Below are 23,858 nucleotides of genomic sequence, written 5' to 3'. Positions count from 1 at the left end.
GTCTTCTACTTTAACACTCAAATGAAAATGTTGGCCTAAATGATCTCTAAAGTCTTTTCTGTCTCCTCCTTCATTTCGGTTCCCATCTTCAATACTTCCATTACCTCTGAAGGTGGAAGTTTAGCATTTTAGCCCCCAAGTCCTAGCCCTGCTGAGTGTGACATGCAAAGCTTCGATCTACTGCAGGAAGGCTCATGGCTTTGGGCTAGGATTGCAGCTCTGTTTTCAGGAAAGTTATCTGGAGGCCCTTCTTCCTTTAGCCTCCCCCATGGCTTTCAATGTGGGGCAGGTGAGTTAATTATTCAAGGGGGTGTCTCTGCCAAGAGAAAGTCACCTGTGGAGAAGAGTTCTGTGTCTGGACTTGGAGCACAGTCATGATGCTGTCATCCGCTTCCTCTTGGCGCACACCCTTGATCCAAGGCTTGCCATTTTCACTTCTAAATTACTAGGTTAATAAAAGTGACATCAAAACAAGAAATAAAATGAGGCATATACTATGGATTTGCAATTCTAATTGATTTGAAATTTAGAATCCGACAATTATTAGCACCACATTAATCTCCACTATCATATGTGTAGCGAACACTGTGCAAAATAATTTGGGTAGAGAACGTGCAACTGTACTTTCAAAATGATGCCTAACGTGACTCTATTCTGTGCTGTTGTTGTCTCACTGTTTCGCTCACCAGAGTCTAACAATAACCCTGTGAGTGGCAGATGGGGTATTTTCATTCCAGTTTTCCTCCTGGTAAACTGAGGCTCAGGGTGGTGAGGGAACTTCCCATGGTTGACCCAGGACCAGAGCCCCCTTCTAGGCGAGTGGACTCCACCCCCAAGCCCCCACGTGACACGCTGTTTTTCTGATGGCCTCTTACAGCCGTTGCTGCTTCTGCGCTGGGAGTTCTCTTTTTCGCTTGAATGTGTTTCTTCTCCAGGGCTGAGGACGCTCTTTGTATTGGTAGGCAGCCTGCACTTGTTCCTTTCAGTCCTGGCAAGTAAAAGCAGGAATTCTAAAAAGCAACGATGATTCCTCTTGGTTCCTTTGTATAGAGCCCTGTAAATAATTTATTTGGATTTGAGAGGATAGAGACTGGCAAACATATTGAATCTCTCAGTAACTGGGTGAATTCTGTGTTCAAAGTTTCAAGGCAGTGGAAAGAAAAATACTTCTTTGAAATCAGAGAAGACTTTGAGTGACCCGAGAGCTCAGGCGTGAGGCTGGAAACAGACCACAACAAGAAGTTTTTTCTTTTTTGGCATGTAAAAGTCACCCTTGAGGTTCCCACATCCACATCCTTCACAAATGTAGCTGGGATATTGAGACGACTAGCTCTGGAGTTGGAAAACCCTGGGACAGGTCCGAGCTGGGGCACTGCCCAAGTCCCTCCTGTTGCACTCAATACCTGGGTTAAACAAAGAAAATTGTGTTTGCCAGTCTCGCTAGCTAAAGTCACAAGATTCCAAGTATCATGCAGCACTCTGGAATTCCTACAAAAACTCATCAGCAGGGGTATGCTGCCTGCTATGCAGAAACGGCCGTGCATCGGACTTTCCAGATAAAAACATTTAGTACCGAGTTGAAAAACCATGTGATGGTCATGGATTTTGTGAAGAGTAACTGGTTTCCCTCCCAGAGAAGAGCCAAAGTTTGTATCATCCATATGTGTCAAGGCTTGAAGACGGCTGAGCAGACAGCCAGCAGATATGAGGTACGGCTGAGCCTGGGTGGGTGAGTGGGTACACACTTGACTCAGGGAGAGATGGACTTGTGGCTCCTCAGACAGTTCAGGTGTTTTATCTGGTCTAATAAATTAATCATATGTGTTTGTAGACTTCCCTAAGGGATTTGGAAAAACCTTCTTCATTTCTGAATTTATTTTAGTTTTTGAAATATGGGGGAAGGAGAAAGCACATTGGATGAAGGTAATTTACGATGACACATATCTGCATTTACAAGCATTTAATGGTGCTCCAAAGACTACTGAGTTGGGTAATTTGTATCCATGTTTAGAAACTACAGCATGTTTCTGTGAGTTAAATATTCTTAGCTCTGTATGTTTGCAATCACCTGTGTTTAAAAGCAAATTCCTATTTGTTTCCTGTTGTGTTTTGCAGGAGAATACGTATGACATATTTTCATTGAGTTAAAATGGGATGATTCAAGTTAGGCCAGTGAGAATGGTCTTTTATTTTTGAGAGCAAGCTCTAATTTTCAAGCAGAGACAACTTTGTAAAAAAAAAAAGAGAGAGAGAGAGAGAGAGAACTTTGGAGATTTAAAATGTCAAAGTGAGATAAACACCTTACTCTGAAACATATTTGTATTCTGCAACTAGCATCAGCCACAAGCAGTTATCTTTTCAGGAAGTAAACACGCATGAAATCTGATCGGCTTTTTATTGTACATGGAATAAATTATGAACGATATTGTAATTGACTCCCATATAGCTCATTTACCCATCTCTTTTGATAGATGTAACATGCAAATTGCTAATGCCTTATGAAAAGGTAACCTTTCCGAATATTGATGCTGTTATTAGGAAAGCCTTCCCATGAATACTGGCAAATACGCCAGGTCTTTTGTTTCCCAGACTGGGCAGAAGGAAGCCAGCACAATGTGGAAGGAACAGGTTTTGCAAGGTTCAAGGCTGGCTTCTTCCAGTTCCAGCCCTGGGAGTGTGAATTTCCTTGTTCACAACAGAGATGTAAAGGCCACAGAAATAATGGTGCTAATTAAATTCAGTAATAGTTGTTCATTACTCCATTGCCCAATCAACCAGAGCAAAAGGTGTGCAATTAGAATATAATTGAAAGAAATCAGAGATGTCATTATTCACAAGTAATTAATCAGATGGGGACAGAATTTTATCATTGCATAATTTTCATTGAGGTTATTTTCCAGTCCTCCAGAGAGAGAAAAACTTATTGAATTACATTATCATGCATTTTACAAAAGTGTTCATGGCTTCATTTTAAACCCTGTGCAGCGAACAGTAGATCTGGCATTCTCATTTTCTTCATATGTAAAACTTCACTTATTCCTATAGCTACACTAAATAAAACAATGTGAAAAAAGTACATCTTTTTAGGAGGTTACAAAAATCTTCAAATATGTGACAGTCACAGCTACATTTTTTTTCAGGGCCCAATGCCCTGCTACTATTGACAGCCAACAACTGAGCCACCAATGTTAAAATGAATGCCAGATCCAAGTCTCCACCCACAGTCAGTCTGATGGGTTGGATGGGCCTCACTGTGTCCGACTCCAGAAGTTGTCCAGAAAGGGCCTGCCTCCTTGGCTCAAGGGCAGGCCAAGTTTGAAAACCGTCAGATGGGATTTGCACCCCCTGTCCCTCTGAACTTCAAGCTCTGCTCTTGACTTTTGGTAGCAAACATCTCCAATTTTAAAATATTCCACATCCATTAAACTATTCTTCATGTTGTTCCTACCAGGACATCTCAGCATTATTTAGATTAGGAAATTTAGGAAGAAGGAAACTTCCTTACTCAATTTTCCAAGCTGAACTGATGAAAGACACCAATTAGCAACTTCTGGGTTCTGCCTTTGGACTTGGCCCCATGACTCTTTCTCTTCTATCAGCTCCAAGGCCATCGATTAACCTGCCCCGGGTTTTGACCATAAAGTACTCAATGGGCTGACAAATGAGCAAGGTCTCTGGGATGAACTCTCAATGCACAAAGGTGCTAGATTAAAGAAACTGGCTGGTTATCTGGCAAAAGTGAGTTTTGGAGGTTTTATTTCTGTAAGAACCTTATGGATTTCAAGTTCTTCCCATGAGGTCCTGCAAATCTGCTTGATTTTAGTGTAAAACCTACAGACTCAAATTTTTCCAAAACCATGGGCTTAGTCCTGAGCTGTCTTCATGATTGGAGAACCCACCTCTCACCTGCTGAACTCCAGCCCAGGGATGATCCAGCCACACGCATACCCTTACATAGACTTCCTTCTGATAGCAACAAGGAGCAGAGCCTGCTGTGCTGAAAGTAACCAGGATTGGAAGCAGGCGATGGTGAGGGGTGCTGAAGGTCCCCGGGTTCATATTTTCAAAGTCTTGATGTCTGCACACTCAAAAAATGCCCCAAACTCTGAGAAATACAATGTGTTAAGGGCATGTCTCCCCCTGCGTATGTTTTTGATGAATTTCAGACATCAATGTAGCCATAACTGGAGGATGGGATGAGCCCATATTGAAGCTCTGCCTTCTGTCCACATGGCAAGCAGGGACACTTTCTGAGACTCTATGCAGCAGAACTTGAATAGTTTTGCCAACCTGGGAAGGGAGACCTCATAGAATTCAGTGATGTGCTCGTATCTCCTAAGGTGTGAATGTAGTGGGCATCTCCTAATTGATTGTGGAGACCTTTCTGATGGTAGGTGTAGGCTGAGATGCATCAGCCAAGGCTCACCCATCTGTCCTTTGATAGGCGACAGCTTCTAATGCCTTTAATCATTAGAGGAGCCAAAGAAAGATTATGCATTTGGAAATCACTATTTGGCCATGCCTCCCAATATTTTTCAAAATCTCCATCATCATTTCCATCTCCCTTTTCTATTCATTCTTTTAAAAAATTTGGATTTAACCAGCTGGGCACAGTGGCTCACACCTGTAATCCCAGCACTTTGGGAGGCCAAGATGGGCAGATCACGAGGTCAGGAGATAGAGACCATCCTGGCTAACACGGTGAAACCCCGTCTCTACTACAAATACAAAAAACTAGCCGGGCGTGGAGGCGGGTGCCTGTAGTCCCAGCTACTCAGGAGGCTGAGGCAGGAGAACGGCATGAACCTGGGAGGCAGAGCTTGAAATGAGCCGAGATCATGCCACTGCACTCCAACCTGGGCGACAGAGCAACACTCTGTCTCAAAAACAAAACAAAACAAAACAAATTGGGTTTAGCCAGTAGTGCTGAATTCATAGTGAACTTTTTTTTTTTTTTGAGACTGAGTCTCACACTGTTGCCCGGGGTTGGAGTGCAGTGGCACAATCTTGGCTCACGGCAACCTCTGCCTCCAGGGTTCAAATGATTCTCCTGACTCAGCTTCCCGAGTACCTGGGATTACAGGCGCACGCCACCATGCCTGGCTAATTTTGTTGTATTTTTACTAGAGTCGGGGTTTCACCATGTTGGTCAGCTGGTCTTGAACTCCTGACCTCATGATCTGCCTGCCTTGGCCTCCCAAAGTGCTGGGATTACAGGTGTGAGCCACCGTGCCCGGCCTCATAGTGAACTTTTTAAAGAACTGCATAGGCCTCTGGCAAAGTCATGGCCGTTGTGACTCAGTGGGCCCAGGGCAGCGTGAAGGCATTGACAATGACAAACAAGGAAGAACACTTACCAGGTGACTCCTTTCATCTCTCACATCCCTCCTCATGTCTGCACTTTCTTCTACCTTCTCGAGCTGTTCTAAGGTCCTTGTCTGCTCATTTGATCAGCATCTGTTATTTCTGTATCGTTTCTAGTGATTGATTTTCCTCCTGATTACAGGTCATGCTTCTTTGCACACTAGGTAATTTTTTTTTATTATACTTTATGTTCTAGGGTACATGTGCACAATGTGCAGGTTTGTTACATATGTATACATGTGCCATGTTGGTGTGCTGCATCCATTAACTCATCATTTACATTGGGTATATCTCTTAATGCTATCCCTCCCCCCTCCCCCCTCCGCACAACAGGCCCTGGTGTGTGATTTCCCCTTCCTGTGTCCAGGTGTTTTCACTGTTCAATTCCCACCTATGAGTGAGAACATGTGGTGTTTGGTTTTCTGTTCTTGTGATAGTTTGCTGAGAATGATGGTTTCCAGCTGCATCCATGTCCCTACAAAGGACATGAACTCATCCTTTTTTATGGCTGCGTAGTATTCCATGGTGTATATGTGCCACATTTTCTTAATCCAGTCTGTCATTGATGGACATTTGGGTTGGTTCCAAGTCTTTGCTATTGTGAGTAGTGCTGCAGTAAACATATGTGTGCACGTGTCTCACTAGGTAATTTTAAAATTGAATTTTGGACACTGTGAAGTTTACATTGTTTGGTGTTTCATTTTCTTAAGTTTAAGTTATTTGAAAACAGCTTGACACTTTTGAGGCTTACTTTTTGGATTTGTTTGGGCTTGTTGAAATGTCCCCGGGGATATTCGGTAATGTCTGGAGACAGTTTGGTTGTGACAACCTTTGGGAAAGTGCTACTAGTGTCTAATGGGTAGAGGCCAGAGATGCTGCTAATATTCTACAATGCACAGGACAGTGCCACCTTCCACCCTGTAACAAAGAATTACCTAGCTGAAAATGTCCATGGTGTTGAGGCCGAGAAACCCTGATGTGGGCTAATTTAGTCCCAGTGTTACAACGTGACCCTCCTGAGGACTCTACCTGATGTCCCGTGTGTGACAAGGTGTTTGTACCTTGGCTGGCAGGAACCTAAATTGCTTCCAAGTAGGTCCTGAATGATGTGACCTACCACTTTCTGGAAGTTATTTTCTTGGTTTCAGGTATTTTTCTCTTGGGCAGGTGCAGATCAGTATTCAGGCAAAGACCTGGGAGGCCCCTTGCAGGCTGCTGGAAGTCTCCTTTGCAGTTCTCCTCTTCCCAAATTCCAGCTACATCGGCTTCTCTAATTTCCGTCTCTACCTCCTCTACTCAGCAAAGACCCCAGGCTCAGCTGAGTTTCCCCTCCCAAGCTGCAACCTGGACACGGCCTCCAGGTGGGGACAATTGTAGGACTCACCTCTCAGGGGTCATAGTGCTGCATTGCTTGTTGTTCATTGTCTGGAAGTCATTGTTTCCTAGCTGTCGTCTGGTTACTCTGTTATGGCTGGAAGAAGAAGTCTCCCAGAGTGGTTTCAATATCCTACTATAGTTTGGAAACTTAGCTCTGGGCTTTGCTGAATGTTTTCAAGTGGTTAGAGTACACCGTTCGGTCTTGTAAAATAAAAGCACTCAAGTTTTAAGTATTTGGGCTTCAAGAGAATTTGATTCAGGAAATAAAGAGGTCACTGAGACCAAACAGGAGGTAAAGCAAACATTTCCTTTCTTCTCACAGTTATCAAAAGGTGCAAAATAATTTTCCCTGTTTCCAGACCAAGTTGAAGAGCTTAGCCAGATCAAAGCCTTTGGAGTCTCACCTTTCCCCCTGAAGTCCTGGCCTCCAAGCATTATTTTTGCTGGGATGTGCTCATGGCTCTGACTGCAGTGAAGACTCTACCTCCAGCCTGAGGAGGGCTGAGAAAAGGCTGTTTAACAAAGGGCAATAAAGATTTTCATGAGCTCCGCCACTCCGCCAACAGGCTGGGAGCCCCTGCCTCATTCCTGTGCCTTGCCTGCTGTCTGGTGGGTACTTGGGCTCCCCCTTGAAGCCTCAGCTCAGCCTCCACTGACAATGGCTGATGGCCTCCATTCAAACGCAGACATGAGAAGCCCAAGAACTGAGAGGGAAATGAAATGGCTGTGCTTGGGTCTCAATGCTGCCCTCTCACCATATTCTTCCAGCCCTCCCTGCACCTGCCAACTGGAGCTGCCTGTCACAGGGCAAGGTCCTAAAGAGGTGTGAGGAGTCAGAAGTCTGAAGTCGGTTTTGTTGTATCAGGAGGCAGATCTGGTGAGTGAGGTCTCCAATCTTGCTACAATGGACAGTATTTAATGAGAGGTCAAGTGTGAGTTGACCCATGGCATTGGCAGCTAAAGCTTGTAAGATCTATCTGACATCATTTTAGTCAGTTTCCACCAGGGAATTGGGAACTTGTGGGGAGACCACATCCACATTTCAGCCAAACTGAGGGAGAGGAGAGACGGCAGATGAAAGGTGGTAGTGTGGTTAGGAGAAAGAGCACTGGGTTGAGACTGTCTGAGCTCTTGCCAGCTGAGTGATCTTGGCAATTTTCGTGTTCTCTTTGAGCCTAGTTTTCTCATCGGTGTTCATAAGAACAATGATAATATCTGCCTTATAGGGTTGCTGGGGGCATTAAAAGAGATAACCTATATAAAGGGTTAAGTCTTGGGGCTAGCATGGAGGCTGTACTACATGAAAGTGACACAGAGCCATGGCACCAAGATGTGGCCCCTGGGTGCAGGCCAATTGTAACCAGTGCTTTAATGGGTGCTGCTGCTTTGTAAGCCGTGTTGTTTAAGTTGGGGCAAAACACTTCCCTTCCCTCCTTCCCCACACTCAAAATGTCAGGTCACAGGGACTTATGACCTTCTATATTCTTGGCTCAGGGTAACCGCATCCCCCAAGCAATTTAGAAATTAGTCATCAAATTGGCCAGGAGCTAAATGCACAGTTTTCATTCAGAGCACGCCCACTCCTGGGACCAGCTGCAAATTCCGTCACCGACAAGAGACCTTGAGAGTGTGAGTTCATCCACACCTGATTCCCTCACGATAAAGCTAGGGTTAAGGCAGAAAGCATTAATGAGGCATTTTTGACATAAAATGGACCTCCCTAGGAACAAGGATCTAAATGAGGTTTTGCCATCTTATGGAAGATTGCATGGCCCCTGCACCTTAGTGTATTTTAGAATCCTTAGAACGTTCTAAGAATTCAGACCCCTGGGTTCTGGGAGGGGTGGCTTCCAGAAATCTATGTTTTTAAATAGAGAACTTGGTGGTTCTGTTGCAGTTATGAAACCATGATCTGCAAGTTCTAGACCGTTATTTTCCAACTGCATGAACCCCAAAGAAAGTCCCAAAAAGGCCAGTGGAATTGTCCTTGTTAAGAAAACTAGTGTGTGGAAGGGCAGGGAGTGGGGGCAGATGTGAGTCAGAGAGGAGAGTGTGGAAGCCAGGACCACTGTGTGCAAGGAGAGCTGAGAGATGGAGATGGAACAAAAGAGGCCGGTGTCAGCTGATTCCTGAATTGCCTCATTGAAGCTCACAACAGCTGTGTGAGACACATGAGGCCTATTTTTCCAAAGTGAAAATTCTGTGAGGCCAGAGACATGGTGCAGGCTGCACAGTGACACAGTTAGGAGCGGCAGAAGGAGGATTCCATCTAGGTTACGTCGTCTTCTACAGATTGTACTTCTCACGTGGTGCTGGGGGAGGCAGCACATCTCCTGACAACGACAGCTGGAACCCAGGGAGGTTCAGAGCTAACTACAGAGAAAGTCAACTACACCAGAATCAAGTGGTTAGGGGCAGTCATCGTGCTCCTCTAAACTGGAGGCCCTTTCTCTTTCCTTCTGATTGAGACACTTGTCCACCCACAGCTTTCTTGCTGAGAACCTCCTTACAGCTCTGAGGACCACACACGTGTTCTTACCACCCTCTGTAGTTGCCACCCTGGGTCCTCTTCCTCCTCTACTGGAGCAGATGGATTAAAGAGGAGACACTTGAGCTTGCTCTTGTAACAAATACGTATTAAGGACCTACCCTGTGACAGGAACTGTGGTAGGTGCTGGGGACACAGAGGTCAAAAAGGCTTATCATCTGATTGAGGAGGCACCCATCCCATTGATGCCAGGCCAGGGTGTCTACACAGAGTTGTGGATCCAGAGAACTCAGCAGGACTGCACGGAGGAGACCTTTGGGCACATTCTTTATGGAAGAGTGGGAGGTTTCCAGGTGTGGCGGGACAGAGAGAGTATAGGCAAATGGGGAAGGGGAGGACATTTCAGGCAGAAGGAATGGCAATTTCTGAATGGGGGCACGGGAAGGGAAAACCTAAGCAGAACCCAGTAGTCTCTCTGAGCTGAAGAGACACAGGGTGTGACTGTAATTTGCAAGGCACACTTCTTGAGAGGAAGGAGGTAGGCAAAAAAAAAAAAAAAAAAAAAAAAAAAGAACTCCAGAAGTTTGCATTGGGCCCTCTTGAGTCTGGCTGAAAATTAATCTGTGCTGTGTAGGGAGAAAGTCTCTATGACCACACAGAAAACTGGCAAGAAAAGAACATCTTACTGGGGAGCTGTGAGATGAGCGCTTCTCAGCACTACCTCAGAGCCATGAATCATTCGGTCCCTCACCACCTGGAATGTAGAGACCGCACTGAATACAGGAAAATCACAGAGAGCCCTGAGGAGGGTCATGTCTTAGTAGTGTGGCTAAACTAGCCTCAGTAAAGGCTACCCTAGATCCATCCATGGTAATTTTAAAACCAGTTGTTGAAATAATCAAGCCATTCCTCAAGTGGTTTAGTTGACAAACAAAGTTCAAACTTTTTTTTTTTTTTTTTAACAAGACTACAACAAAATCCAGCAAGCAATAATATAAAATTTACAATGTCTGGCATCCAATCAAAATTACTAAACTTTCAAAGAATCCAGAGCATATGACTCATAACCAAGATAATGCTAGTTAGTAAAAACAGATTCATTAATGATGCAAATGAGAGAATTCGCAAGCAATGATCTATTAAAAGGCTATTACAGATATTATAATTATATTGTTTTCCCTTTAAATTCAAGGATTTAAGAAAAGACATCACCGTAATGGGGCAAGAAATGGATTATTTTTTTAAAAAGAACTTCTTGATAAGAAAAAAATGACACTGTCTAAAATGGAAATTTTACTGGATGGGATTAACAGCAGATTAGATGCTGCAGAAGAAAAGATCAATGAACTTTCCAAAATGAAGACAAGAGAGAAAAATTTTAAAAAAGAGAGAGAGAGCCAGAGTGAGATTCAGAGAGGGAGAGACGGCAAGAGAGAGAGAGCACTGTAAGATCTATCTGACATCCTTTTGGTCAGTTTCCACCAGGGAACTGGGAACTTGTGGGGAAACCATATCCACATTTCAGTCAAACCAAGGGAGAGAAGAGATGGCAGATGAAAGGTGGTAGTGTGGTTAGGAGAACGAGCACTGGATTGAGACTCTCTGGGCTCTTGCTAGCTGAGTGACTTTGACAGTTTTCTTGTTCTCTTTGAGCCTAATTTTCTCATCTGTGTTCGTATGAACTATGATAATATCTGCCTTATAGGGTTGCTGGGGGCATTAAAAGACATAACCTATATAAAGGGTTGAGCCTTGGAATTGGCAAGGAGGTTGTTCCCCATGACAATGAGTTGTTGTTGTTGTCCAAGTTTCAACATACATTTTCCCGCCGTCTCCACCTCTATCACAGAGCCATGGCACAAAGACGTGGCCCTTGGGGGCAGGTAAATTGTAACTAGCACATTATGGATGCTGCTCCTGTGACCTGGAGGATGATATCAAGAAGCCCAACACACATGTGATTAGATACACAGAAAGAATGGCGGGGGAGGAGTGAAGAGAAAAAAGATTTGAAGAAATAATGGCTAAAAGTTTTCCAAGTTAATGACATTTGTATCAAGCATATAATAGCAGAAGCCAGATTCTCAAGGTTGTCCCATGCCACATTAAGTGTTTCCAAAATGATGGTCCACAGGGTTGTCAGTAGGGGTTCTTCAGTCCAAGGGAAATGACCACCATGTACAAATTAACTGAAGCAGCTAGCTGCTGTACTTATGACTGAGATGATACCAATTTAGGGTAGGATCACATATTGTGTCTGTTATAATTGGCTATTAGTAAAATGAAAAAAATCTGGCAGACACAATCTGTATTTATTTTTTATTGCTGCCTAACTAATTATTACATATATAGCAGCTTAAAACAACGCCATTGATTATTTGTAGATCAGAAGTTCTGGTGTAGGTTAGATGGCTTCTCTGATTAGGATCTCTTCAGGTTGAATCACGGTGTCACTGACACTGTGATCTCTGAGGCTTGGGGGCCCTCTTCCAAGATCACTGGTTCTTGGCAGAATTCAGTTCCTTGTGACTACAGGACTGAAGTCCCCATTTTCTGACAGCCTGTTAGCCAGAGATCATTCTCAGCTTTTAGAGGACTGCCTCAGGTCACTGTCTGAGGCTCTAGCTGTGGGCAGCTCACAATATGTTGTTTGTTTCTTCAAGGCCAGAAGGAGAATCTCTGCTACTTTGACTCTCTCTGACTTCTATAAAAAGCTCATCTGATTAGGTCAGGTCCGTCTTATATAATCTGCCTTTTGATTGACTCAATGTCAACTGATTAGTAACCTTAATTACATCTGTAAAATCCAACCCTTTTGCCATATAATGTAACTTAATCATGGACGTGATCGCCCATCATATTCATAGGATCTTTTCACCATCAAAGAGAGGGGAACATATAGGGCATGTACACCAAGAGGAATCTTAAAAAGCATCTGAGTATTTGGCCTGCCACATTCTATTTTAAATTTTTGCATCTGTGGAGTAAAGGAAATAGAAGGAGCCCTTGGGATTGAAAGCACATAGGTTGGAGTCTCTGGGAGCTCCATGAGGCAAAGTGCACATAATCTGCTCTAGCTCACCATGTGCCCCTGGCACAGGTCAGTTCTCAGTAGACATTTGTGGGATGAATTATGAATGAAGAAGTGCATGCAGTATGTTTTAGATGAGCACCTGAGGCCAGAGTGAATGATGGTTGATTACTTAGTACATGTAAGAGATCTTCCTTGATTCAATAGTTACATTAGTCTTTATTACAGATTCACTCATTTTTCAGTGATCACAGACAGACAGACAGATGGACAAACAGGTAACAGCTCTAGTTTGTCCAAATGAAGCTAAAAATGAAGGTCATTTGTTTGAGCAATGTTTTCATTAATCCAATTCCAAAAAGCGAAATTATTTAACTTCCTCTCTGTGAGTCTAATTTATATCTCTTCTCAATCTAGAAAGGACTTTGAGACTGCCCTAAAAATGAGTATCTAGGAAAATATCCCAAATTTAGGAATAATAACATATTAGAGAAACCAACAGGGCTGAAGACAAATGGGAGGAATATTTTTTCAAAGTAAACAACACATTGCTTGCTATTTTATGTCTAATGCAAGAAACCACCTCCCAGCAGAGTGGCCAGCAGCCAGGAGCAAGTACATTGGCAACCCAGGGCCTGTGTCAGGGCCTGGATGCCTCTGATTCAGTCCTCAATTTACAGAAAGTTCACAGATCCCCTTATTTTAGCTGCAGATGCACTCAACTCCTCACTGATGCTGTCTAGACACTGCCGGCTTCTCAGTGCGTGGCTCTAGGTTGGCTGCCTCATATTGCACTAGTTTTCAAGGCAACCTGTTTGGTGATGATGTTCTGGGTGAGCTGTGTGAAAGGGACTTGGCTACTGGATATGCAGAGAGGCTCAGAAGTGAATGGGAGATGCCGTGTGCTTACCTCCTCACCGCTGATTGGAAGTAGGAAAGCTCTGTAGTTCCCAGCGCATACAGCCACTGTGCTAGCTGTCAGACATACAGGAAAAGCAACTGTGAAGACTCTGTGGAGCAGCTCCACAACCTGAACTCAGGTTCAGCCTCTGCAATCTGGAGGAAGCTTGCAAAATGAAAATATGATCCCCTTGTTTTAAGACTGGGGAAAGGGCTAGGACCAATGGCTCCTGCTTGTAATCCCAGCATTTTGGGAGGCGGAGGTGGGAGGATCATTTGAGCCCATTCAAGACCAGCCTGGGCAACAGAGCGAGACCCATTTCAATCAATCAATCAATCAATCAATCAATCCATGAAAACTAAGGAAAATTGTCAGCAATGGTACTAAAATATAAATCACTCTCATCCTATTCTGTAGTCTTTTTCTTGACTTTTTTACAGTGTTTTAAATTTGCTATTGTGTTGATCTAAGTACAAATTAAAATGTTATTATCACAAATTTTACTTTTCAGCTTTACATTGTGCAATGACAGTTTTAACACAAATTCAAAACCATGTAGCTCACAGGTAGACTCACCAAAATAACACAGTTCATGTTTTTTGTAGCTCATAGATGCATATATGTATTTCATTCAAACCAGAATGATGGAAGTGCTGCAAACATCAACTCAACTGTTTGTAATTTCATTGCTTCATATAATTTTACCAGTACTCTCTGCCCTTTGGCCTGCTGATGAGTGAAGAAAGACCATAAGGAAAGGAACTAGGGTTGCCTTGTCTTTCTCTTCCCTCTGTGTCATCATTTCAGCATAAGTGGCTGGCTATACAGGTAAGTAGCGTGAGTAAGAGAGATTTTGATAGGGCTACTGGTCACTCATGCTTTTCAGAACATCATTGCTTTCTTTCTGCCTTTGAAGTCAGTCTGGTTCCAATGGGAAGGGGGACCTCATGGCTGTTGGCATTTCAACGTCCTTGTTCTGGGACAGAATGTGCTCACCTTGTATTCACTGTGTATCTTCCTGAACTCCCACACCCAGACTTTGTAGGTTCACCCAAAGTCTGTGAATGAGGATCAGCTTATGTCAATGGGGTGGTGAGGGAGTGCACGTGCCTCCTCTGCCCCCAGCATGCCCCATGGTCCTGTTGGCTGTCACTTACAAAACACAAGTTCAAAGACAAAGTATTGGCGGCTGGGTGCGGGAGCTCACGCCTATCATCCTAGCACACTGGGAGGCCGAGGCAGGCAGATCACCTGAGGTCAGGAGTTCCTGATCAGCATGGAGAAACCCTGTCTCTACTAAAAATACAAAAATAAGTTGGGCGTGGTGGTGCACACCTGTAATCCCAGCTACTCAGGAGGCTGAGGCAGGAGAATCATTTGAACCCAGGAGGCGGAGGTTGCAATGAACCGAGATGGGGCCATTGCACTCTAGCCTGGGCAACAAAAGCGAAACTCCATCTCAAAAAAAAAAAAAAAAAAAAAGACAAAGTATTAAAATTTTCAAGTTGGTGATATCAAAAGCACAGGCCCACAAAAGAAAAAAAATTGATCAATTGGACTTCATCCAAATCGAATATTGGGTGCATTAAAGGACACTCAATGGAGTGAAAAGGCAGCCCACCTTTGGATGAACTGTGAGGATGTGGTGCCAAATGAAATAATGCAACACACAGGGACAAACATTGTTGTACTCTGCTTTTATGAAGAACCCGGAATTGTCAAATTCACAAAAACAAAATGTAAAATAGAGCTCCCAGGGGCTGGGAGGAGGAGGAATGGGGAATTATCGTTTAATAGGTACAGAGATTCTGTTCAGGATGATAAAAAAGTTCTGGAGATGGTTTGTGGTGATGGTAGTTCAACATCGTGAATATGCTTAGTTGTGAACTTGAAAATGATTTAAATGGTTAATTTTATATTGTGTATATTTTACCACAATTAAAAAAAAATTCAAAATAGTGACATTAAACTGAGCACATGGCAATTCAGAGTACTGGCCCCTATGCAGATTCACAGGTCTCACACCGATGAAGCTGGCCCTGCACTTACCTGTGTTTACAGAACACGAAGTATGAATGCCTAGGACAGTTGTCAGTTGCAGGTTCTTTCGTTAGACAGTGAGATCCCTGAGGTCAGGGTGCGTGTCCTATTTCCCGTACTAGTTGTGTTTGTTGAAATGAAATTCTAAGCTAAATGGAAGCTTATTCACAATATATTTGTTAAAAATCAGCCTTATTAAAATATAATTTACATACATGATTACTCATACGTTTTTGAAGCATACAGTTCATTTTGTTGTGACAAATGGGTACAGTTGAACACCAGTACCAAACTGTGACATAGGCCATTTCCACAAGCCAAAAAGTCTCCTGTGTCCTTCGTACTCAATGCCCTTCCCAGCCCAGTCCCTGGCAGTCGCCCGTCTGCTCTCTATAGCTATAGTGTTGCCTGTTCTGAAATGTGTTGTAGCTAAAATCCTGAAGTATGTGGTATTGTGTGGCCGTGATAAATTTCGGTTACAGCTTCTAGCATCTTAATTAAAGAAATGATGTTCTACTGAGGCAGCAGAGGAGCAAGGGCTTGGCCTTGATCAGGTGAACTTGGATATGAATCCCGACTCTTCCATTCATTAACTTTTCAATTTTTCATGGACTCTCAGTTGCCTCAGTGTCAGTCGCCTCATATGTAAAATGGAGTTACCAAGAGTACCTTCCTCTTGTGCTGCTTTGAGGCTTGAGTAAGTTGTGTATGACAAGCACTTAGGGAAACCCTTGGCTCATAAGAGCCCAAAAAGTCATTGATCACATCATTATTGATGTTATTATTAATAACATTTCTTTGCCTTTAGAATGGGATTACAGTAATGCCTTCCTTTGGGAGTTGCCATGGAGATTACATAATGCCTGTGAAGCATTTAGAATGGTGCCTGGCCCTTGGTAAGCACTCCATGATGTGGCTGCTACGATTTTTCTGTTATAAAGCCATTAAGGACCAAATTTTGCTAGCGTTCAATAAGCAGAAGTTATCACTTCCCCTAATTCTGAGAAAGTGTGAAAGTCAGCCACAAAAAGGATTCCTTTTACATTACTTTCTGTCAGTCTGGGTGAAAAAAATCACAGAAATCAATCACTAGTGTAAAATACACCAAATCTGAAGGCCTTTCCCCGCCGCAGGCCCAGGACAGGTCTGTCATCAAACGGATGAGCCAGGGAGCTGGAAATGCCTTTGTTCTTCTTGTTTTTTGTTTCGTTTTGTTTTGTTTTGTCTCTGTTGCTTTGAAAGAAGAAAGACAACAATTGAGTTAAAAGTTAAAAGGTCAAGTCGGCTATTGAATTCTCAGAATTTTCTGAGGTGTTCCAAAGTCAGAGCAACTTCAGTGTATTTGATTTCAAAGTATTTCCAACTGTTCAGGACTCTAATTGGGGGAAAGCAGGAAGTGGTGGTAAACAATTCCTGGAGAAAGACGTTTCCACATGGAATGAGAAATGGACTCAGTTCTAGAATCATCAGCTCACATTGTCAAGTACAGCTCATTCTATTGCGGTTTCCTTTATTGTAATTTGCAGATATCACGTACTTTACAAGTTGAAGGTTTGTGGCAGTTGTATTGGGCAAGTCTAGCTGTGCTGTTTTTCCAAAAGCACATGCTCACTGGATGTCTCTGTGCCACATTTTAGAAATTCTCTCAATATTTCAAACTTTTTCATTATTATATCTGTTATGGTCATCTGTGATCAATGATCTTTCATATTACTATTTTTTTTCTTTTCTGAGACAGAGTCTTGCTCTGTCGCCAGCCTGGAGTGCAGTGGCAGGATCTCAGCCCACTGCAACCTCTGCCTCCCGGGTTCAAGCGATTCCCCTACCTCAGCCTCCCCAGTAGCTGGGACTACAGGCACGTGCCACCATGCCCAGCTAATTTTTTTGTATTTTAGTAGAGACGGGGTTTCACTGTGTTGGCCAGGATGGTCTCTATCTCCTGACCTCATGATCCACCCACCTCAGCCTCCCAAAGTGCTGGGATTACAGGCGTGAGCCACCGTGCCTGGCCTCATATTACTATTGTAATTGTCTTGAGGTGCCACAAATTGCACCCAGAAAAGATGCCAAACTTAATCAAGAAACTGCTCCAACAGCTAGTTTTTCCCTCACCTCTCAAGTGCTACCTATTTCCTGAGCTACAAAAGTATGAAAATTAGGCTAATTAAGCTTACAATGGCCTCTGAGTGTAAAAGAGAAAGGAAGCGGTCACGTCTCTTGCTTTAAATCAAAAGCTAGAAATGATTATGCCTAGAAATGATTAGTGTAGAAATGATTAAGCTTAGTGAGGAAGACATGTCAACAGCCCAGTCAGGCTGAAAGCCGGGCCTCTTGCACCAAACAGTTAGCCAAGTTGTGGATGCAAAGAAAAAAATTCTTGAAGGAAATTAAAAGTGCTACTCCAGTGAACACACAAATGATAAGAAAGTAAAACAGCTTTATTGCTGATATGGAGAAAGTTTGAGTGGTCTGGATAGAAGATCAATCCAGCCACAACATTCCCTTAAGCCAAAGCCTAATCCAGCCATAATTCTATGAATGCTGAGAGAGGTAAGGAAGATACAGAAAAGAAGTTTGAAGCTAGCAGAGGTTGGTTTATGAGGTTTAAAGAAATAAGCTGTCTCTGTAATATCAAAGTGCATGGTGAAGCAGCAAACGCTGATGTAGAAGCTGCTGCAAGTTATCCAAAAAATAACTGATGAAGGTGGATAAACAACAGATTTTCAATGGAGACTAAACAGCCTTCTACTGGAAGACGATGCCTTCTAGGACTTTCATAGTTAGGGAGGTAAAGTTAATGCCTGGCTTCACAGGACAGGCTGACTCTCTTGTTAGGGATAATGAAGTTGGTGACTTAAATTGAAGCCAATGCTCATTTCCCATTGTGAACATCCAAGGACCGTTAAGAATAATGCTGAACCTACTCTGTCTGTGCTCTATAAATGGAAGAACAAAGCCTGCGTAACAGCAAAGCTATTTACAGCATGGTTTATTGACTGTTTTAAGCCCACTGTTAAGACCTGCTGCTTAGAAAAAAAAAAAAGATTCCTTTCAAAATATTACTGCTCATTGACAATGTACCTGGTCACCCAAGAGCTCTAATGGAAATGTACAAGAAGATTAATGTTGTTTTCATGCTTAACACAACATCCATTTTGCAGCCCATAGATCAAGAAGTAATTTCAACATTCAAGCCTTATTATTTCAGAAATACATTTCCTAAGGCTATAGCTGCCATAGAGAGTGATTCTGCTGATGAACCTGAGCAAAGCAAATTGATAACCTTCTGGAAAAGATTCACCATTCTAGATGCCATTAGGAACATTCATGATCCATGAAAGGAGGTCAAAATAGCACATTAGCAGGAGTTTGGAAGAAGTTGATTCCAACCCTCATGGATGACTTTGAGTGGTTCGAGACTTCAGTGGAGGAAGTAACTGAAGATGTTGTAGAAATAGCAAGACAGCTTGAATTAGAAGTGGAGCCTGAAGATGTGACTGAATTGCCGTAATCTCATGATAAAACTTTAATGGATGAGAAGTCACTTCTTATGAAGCAACAAAGAAAATTGTTTCTTGAGATGGAACTATTCCTGGTGAAGATTCTGTGGACATTGTTGAAATGACAACAAAGGACTTAGAATATTCTGTAAACTTGTTGATAGAGCAGTGGCGAGGGATTACCTCCAAAGTTGAAAGAAGTTCTACTGCAGGTGAAATGCCTCCAAACAACGTCACATGCTACAGAGAACTGTTTCATGAAAGGAAGAGTCAATTGATGCAGCAGACTTCATTGCTGTCTTATTTTAAGGAATTGCAACCGCCACTCCAGCCTTTAGCAACCACCACTCTGATCAGCTGGCAACTGTCAACACCAAGGCAAGACCCTCTACCAGCAAAAAGATTGCGACTTGTTGAAGGCTCAGATGATTAGAATTTTTGTTTTAGCAATAAGTATTTTAAAATTAAGGTATGTACATGTTTTTGACATAATACACCTTTAATAGAATACAATATAGTGTAAACAACATTTCTATGTCCTGGGAAGCCAAAAAATTCATGTGGTTTGCTTTATTGTGATATCTGCTTTATTGTGGTGGTCTGTAATGGAACCCCCAATATCTCTGAGGTATGCCTATAAGAGAAAATGTTACAAATGATAAGAAACATAATAGAACATGCTGAAAGGAATACTTAACGAATCCGGGGAAATCTACCTCTTTCATATACAAAATAGTTCAGCTAAATCTGACTTGGTAACTGGGTAATTAACATGCCTATATTTTAGCATCATTCTTCCCTCCTGGCTGATGTTTGCATAGAAATCTCCAGCCAAGTGCTTCGTCCTTGCTGCTCTCACTTATACCTGCAAACACACAGGGAGCTGAAGTCACCTGGTGGGAAAATGAAGAGTGAACGCTCTGCAGACCACATCTCATTAGACAGCCAGGGGAAGCTGTCTTCCTCCATGTGCCTCCAAGAGCAGAAATAGTAGGAATAATATATCCACTTTACATCCTGACTCATCTCATTTTCAAATCAGAACCCCACCAGCCACCCCCTTGAAAACAAAAGTGAAGGAGAAACAAGGAGAGACAGATAGATTGAACTGCGGCATCCTCATTCAGATCCTAACAAGGGAACAATCCTACCATTTGCAATCAGATAAGGGATATTATCTCGGTAATAAAAAGCAATTGAGAATCTAAATGAAAAATCTAATGCTTTTCATGCTGATTTATTTTAGATCAGAAAAAGTTAAACCAGATGTAAACATGAAGACATGAAGCATGAACAGGGAATCATGGTAGAGCGATATATCTCAGTTTTGAGTTATTATAGGTGCAGGGTTGCATTAACCAGAAAATACACTGTTGATCCATAAACTGATCTGACATTAATTATTGTTGCAGAAGAGTTCAGAAGATTGAATAAAAACATGCAACACTGGCAAAGATCAATCTTGCATCTAGATTAGCGGTAGAGAGTATATATCATACCATCCCCACTAGAGTCTGTGCTCACCAACAAATCAGCAGTCCAACCTGGAACCATCCATCGCACGTGCTGTCTGCCCTCTAGTGGAACCTCCTACATCCCTTGGAGGAGACATTCAGATGCTGAAAAGAGATAGTCCTCTTTTCTTTGGACTCCAATAATGTCTATCTTTATCTTAAAGGAAAGATGCAGCCAAAAATCCACCTTTGGTCTTTGTCTCCTTGGGATCCAAGTAGACTTGGGATGTCTCCTCTGTTTTCCGTGCAAACCACGCACATGTCCAGAGAGGCAAAGTTAGTGGGGGAGGGTTCTGTGTAGACCCTGGGAAATCCTCAACTGTTTACTCCCCTCTCTTCTTTCCTGCTGTTTATAATGTTTCTGTCCCTGTTCTGCTTGCTTAATGCTTTACAAAGCTCAGGAGCCATCTCTACCTACCCCAACCACCCCTACATACACACACACATGCACACACACACGTGCACGCACATACATTGCATTCTAGGTGGAGAAGGGAAGGCCTAAGCATTTGGTGTAGGAGTTAAAAATCCTGCTGAATCGTGGCTCTGGCATTTAGTAGCTCCGTGACCAAGAGCAAATTACCTAATCTCTCCATACCTCAGTGTCCCTGTCTATTAAATGCAGGAGAATGTCTGCTGAATGGAGGTTGAGATAAATTAGGACTGGATGAGGGGGTATATGGAAAACCCTTACCCAGAAGCTGGTGATGAATATTCATCAAATGTCCGCAGTACTGACTGACAATCCTCCATCCCAAACTTTTGGGATCAGATGTGATTCAACAATAAATTTTTTTTTTGGATTTTAAAAAGATAATATTGTGCAACAACTCCATCAGGATCTGAGGGAGAACTCTGTAATTAAGCTTAATTAATAACATGTATGAATATTCACACTCAATGGAATCAATTAATATCATAAATAGCCTTAGGTTAGTTCAGGTAGGGTTTTGCTCTCAGAATAGTTTGCTACAAACCGAGGGAGAAAAACTCTCAGACTACAGAGCTTTATGCATGTTAGCATTGCAGATTAGGGTCTGTGGATCCATGGTGAGTACTCGGATATCTTGAAGGGAGAGTCAGGAAACAACAAAAACAGTAAAATATTCGCTCATTTGAGCCCACCTATGATGGCAGGATTTGGGAGAACAAGTGAGAGAATGTAGGAGTTGCTTTGAAAAGCATTTAGTCTTATATATACGGAAGGTTCTACTATTATGGCACCTACAATGTTTAGTCAGAGCTCATGGGAGCACTGCTTCTGGCTGCAGATGGAATTCATAGATCAATGTGATGTTGATGTTACTATTGTCTTAGCAGATACCAGGCTTGACCACAGAATTTCTGCAGGGCGGGTCTGGCAGGGTTGTACCTGTGAAGTGGCCGGTGGTGTGGGGGGGTGGTGGAAGGAAGGCTGGACCAGGGTCAGGAGGGCTGGTGTAGGTGACAGAGCCACCATTTTCTTGTTCTTGGACACTTAGGTTTCTTATCCTTTCTGGGCCTGAGTTTTGTTATATATAGTTTAAAAAATCTATGTGTCCTAGACACCACCTTTCAGGGACTTCTGAGAGTCAAAATGACGTCATGTGAGTATCAGAGCTTTGCAAGCTGGGGCATTCCACTCTATCAAGGAATGTCATGATTTTCTTACGGTACTTGATCCTAATCTTAGTTTTCTATTCCCTAGGACTGATTCTAATAGCATGGGTTCAAATTTGGGGTCCTTTACTTGATTACTAGGGGGGTGTGGCTTTGGGCAAGTTACTTACCCTCTTTGTGCCTCACTTTCCGTAAAGTGGAAATAATAGTGGTCATGCCTCTGTCACAGAGTTGTTAGACCGATCCTGTGAGGATTAATTGCCCTCATACAATGATAGCTCCTCACATGATCCCAGGCTTAAATCAGGCCCATGAGTCACTGGGAACAGAGGTGAGAAATGCTTCTTAAATCTTTTTCCCATTGTGTGGCTTTGGTAAACTGTTTCCATTCACTAAATAACACCCTAATGGCTTCAGAGACTTAAGGGAGACACAGTCTTGAAAGGACTGAGTTAGGAGTCACTTAATGATCACTCATGAAATAGTGAAGGCTGATCAGGCTCTCCCTCAGAGTAGTAAACAGTAAAAATTGGAGTCAACCTTTGGTTTATTGGGGAAAATATTTCCACGTGTAGAAAGAGTGCCACATAAATCCCAGGCATTGCGGGCCAGAGGCCGGTGTCTCCTGTTAACTCCTAACCTTGATCAGGAACTCCGCCCTTTCCCTCCCTCTCCCCTCCCCTCCCCTGTTTTCCTCCTACCCTATGCCCCCACTCCCTCCCAAGCTCCTTCTCTACCTTTTCCCTTACTACTTCCTTCCTTCCATCTTTTCTCCTCTTCTTTCTTCTGCAAACATCCACTGTGTTTCTCATTAACACCCACCATGGTGCTGGACACCAGAGATATACAGGTAGGTCCTGCTCCCAGCAACCTCTAGGTCTCAGGGTGAGGCAGACCTGGTTGGGCGAGGAGGAATCCATTAGCAAGCGAGGCCAACAACTTTCTTCTCACTGGGGTTATGGTTGAGGGAAGATGCAGATGTCAGTTGTAGATTCACACGCGTCAGTGTGTATTTACAAACCGAGGCAAGTGCTCTGAAGGAAAAGGAATGCTTCTGCAGGAGCTTGTACATCAGAAACCTGACTTTGGTTTGAAGGTAATGTCAGGAGAGACAATCCTGTGGGCAGCTCATGTGAGCCGAGCTTCAGAAGGACCAGGGAGACGTGTTATGCAAATAGGACAATGCGTGCTAGGGCTCTGTGGTGGGTGAGCGTTTAACCAATCGAGGGGATGAGGGGAGCTCATAGAGTGTGTGGCAGGAGAGAGGTGCCCAGTGAGTGATGTCACAGAGATGAGCAGGGGCACCATCAGGGCCCTCGTCATACTTTACCCTAATGGCAGTGGAAAGTGTTGCTCTTCTGCGTGCAAGGATTACAGTGAGAAACCAGCAGAAAGTAGAGACCACGGCAGGTCTTTCCAGGATGTTGTGATGGGGCTGAGACCCGGGGTCCAGCTGATGAAAGAAGTTCCTGAATCACCCCATTGCTGAAAATTCTTGAATCAATAGTGCCCACAGCCTGTGGAACATGGTTCTAGGCTTTGGAGAAGCCAGGCATTTGCAGAAGGCTGTGAGTCTTAGTCAATTTGTGAATTGCTGAGTCGAGAGAGAGAGACAGAGAGAGAGAGAGAGAGATCGAGAGAGATCATCTGTGATCCAAACTGAAGCACTTCAGTGTTTGTTACTTAATGGCAAGGCTGGGGCTCTTGACTAACAATTGCATGGTGCATCAGGAGATTTTCAAGTGAAAATTAATTCTGTGTTGTCACATTCCAGGTTAATTAACTTGCTAGACTTGATAGAGTTACATTAAAAATATGCATAACAATCGTTCTTAAAAGAACCACACAAGACCACAACCCAGGAGAGAAGAAGCTTAAAATTTCCTCTACGCCAGTTTCTCTCTGTATCCCTCCACCTCCAAGACAGCCTTCAGATCTACCTGACTGGTGTGAAGCAGTGGAGAGATAACTTGCTGCTTCTGACAGACTTAAGATTTAAATTATTTTCCAGCCCCATATACAATGTTGCAGCACTTTTATTTCC

At 43.1% G+C, this 23,858-nt stretch overlaps 1 protein-coding gene across 3 annotated transcripts in view; it reads left to right on the top strand.

Moving 5' to 3' along the window:
- The first annotated feature begins 732 nt into the window (after window positions 1–732).
- The window catches only part of C9H10orf90 (chromosome 9 C10orf90 homolog), a 241,821-nt gene continuing 218,695 nt past the window's right edge, over window positions 733–23,858 (top strand). For all 3 annotated transcript variants that reach the window (XM_007964393.3, XM_038009709.2, XM_038009710.2), the window contains exon 1: window positions 733–1,709. In XM_007964393.3, coding sequence (XP_007962584.2) covers window positions 1,470–1,709 — 240 coding nt within the window. In that variant the 5' untranslated portion in view covers window positions 733–1,469. The remainder of the gene's footprint in view (window positions 1,710–23,858) is intronic.

This window comes from Chlorocebus sabaeus, chromosome 9, assembly GCF_047675955.1.
Source record: "Chlorocebus sabaeus isolate Y175 chromosome 9, mChlSab1.0.hap1, whole genome shotgun sequence".
Taxonomy (NCBI): Eukaryota; Metazoa; Chordata; class Mammalia; order Primates; family Cercopithecidae; genus Chlorocebus; species Chlorocebus sabaeus.
Note: the sequence above shows the minus strand (reverse complement) of the source record. Positions and strands in the feature narration are given on the sequence as shown.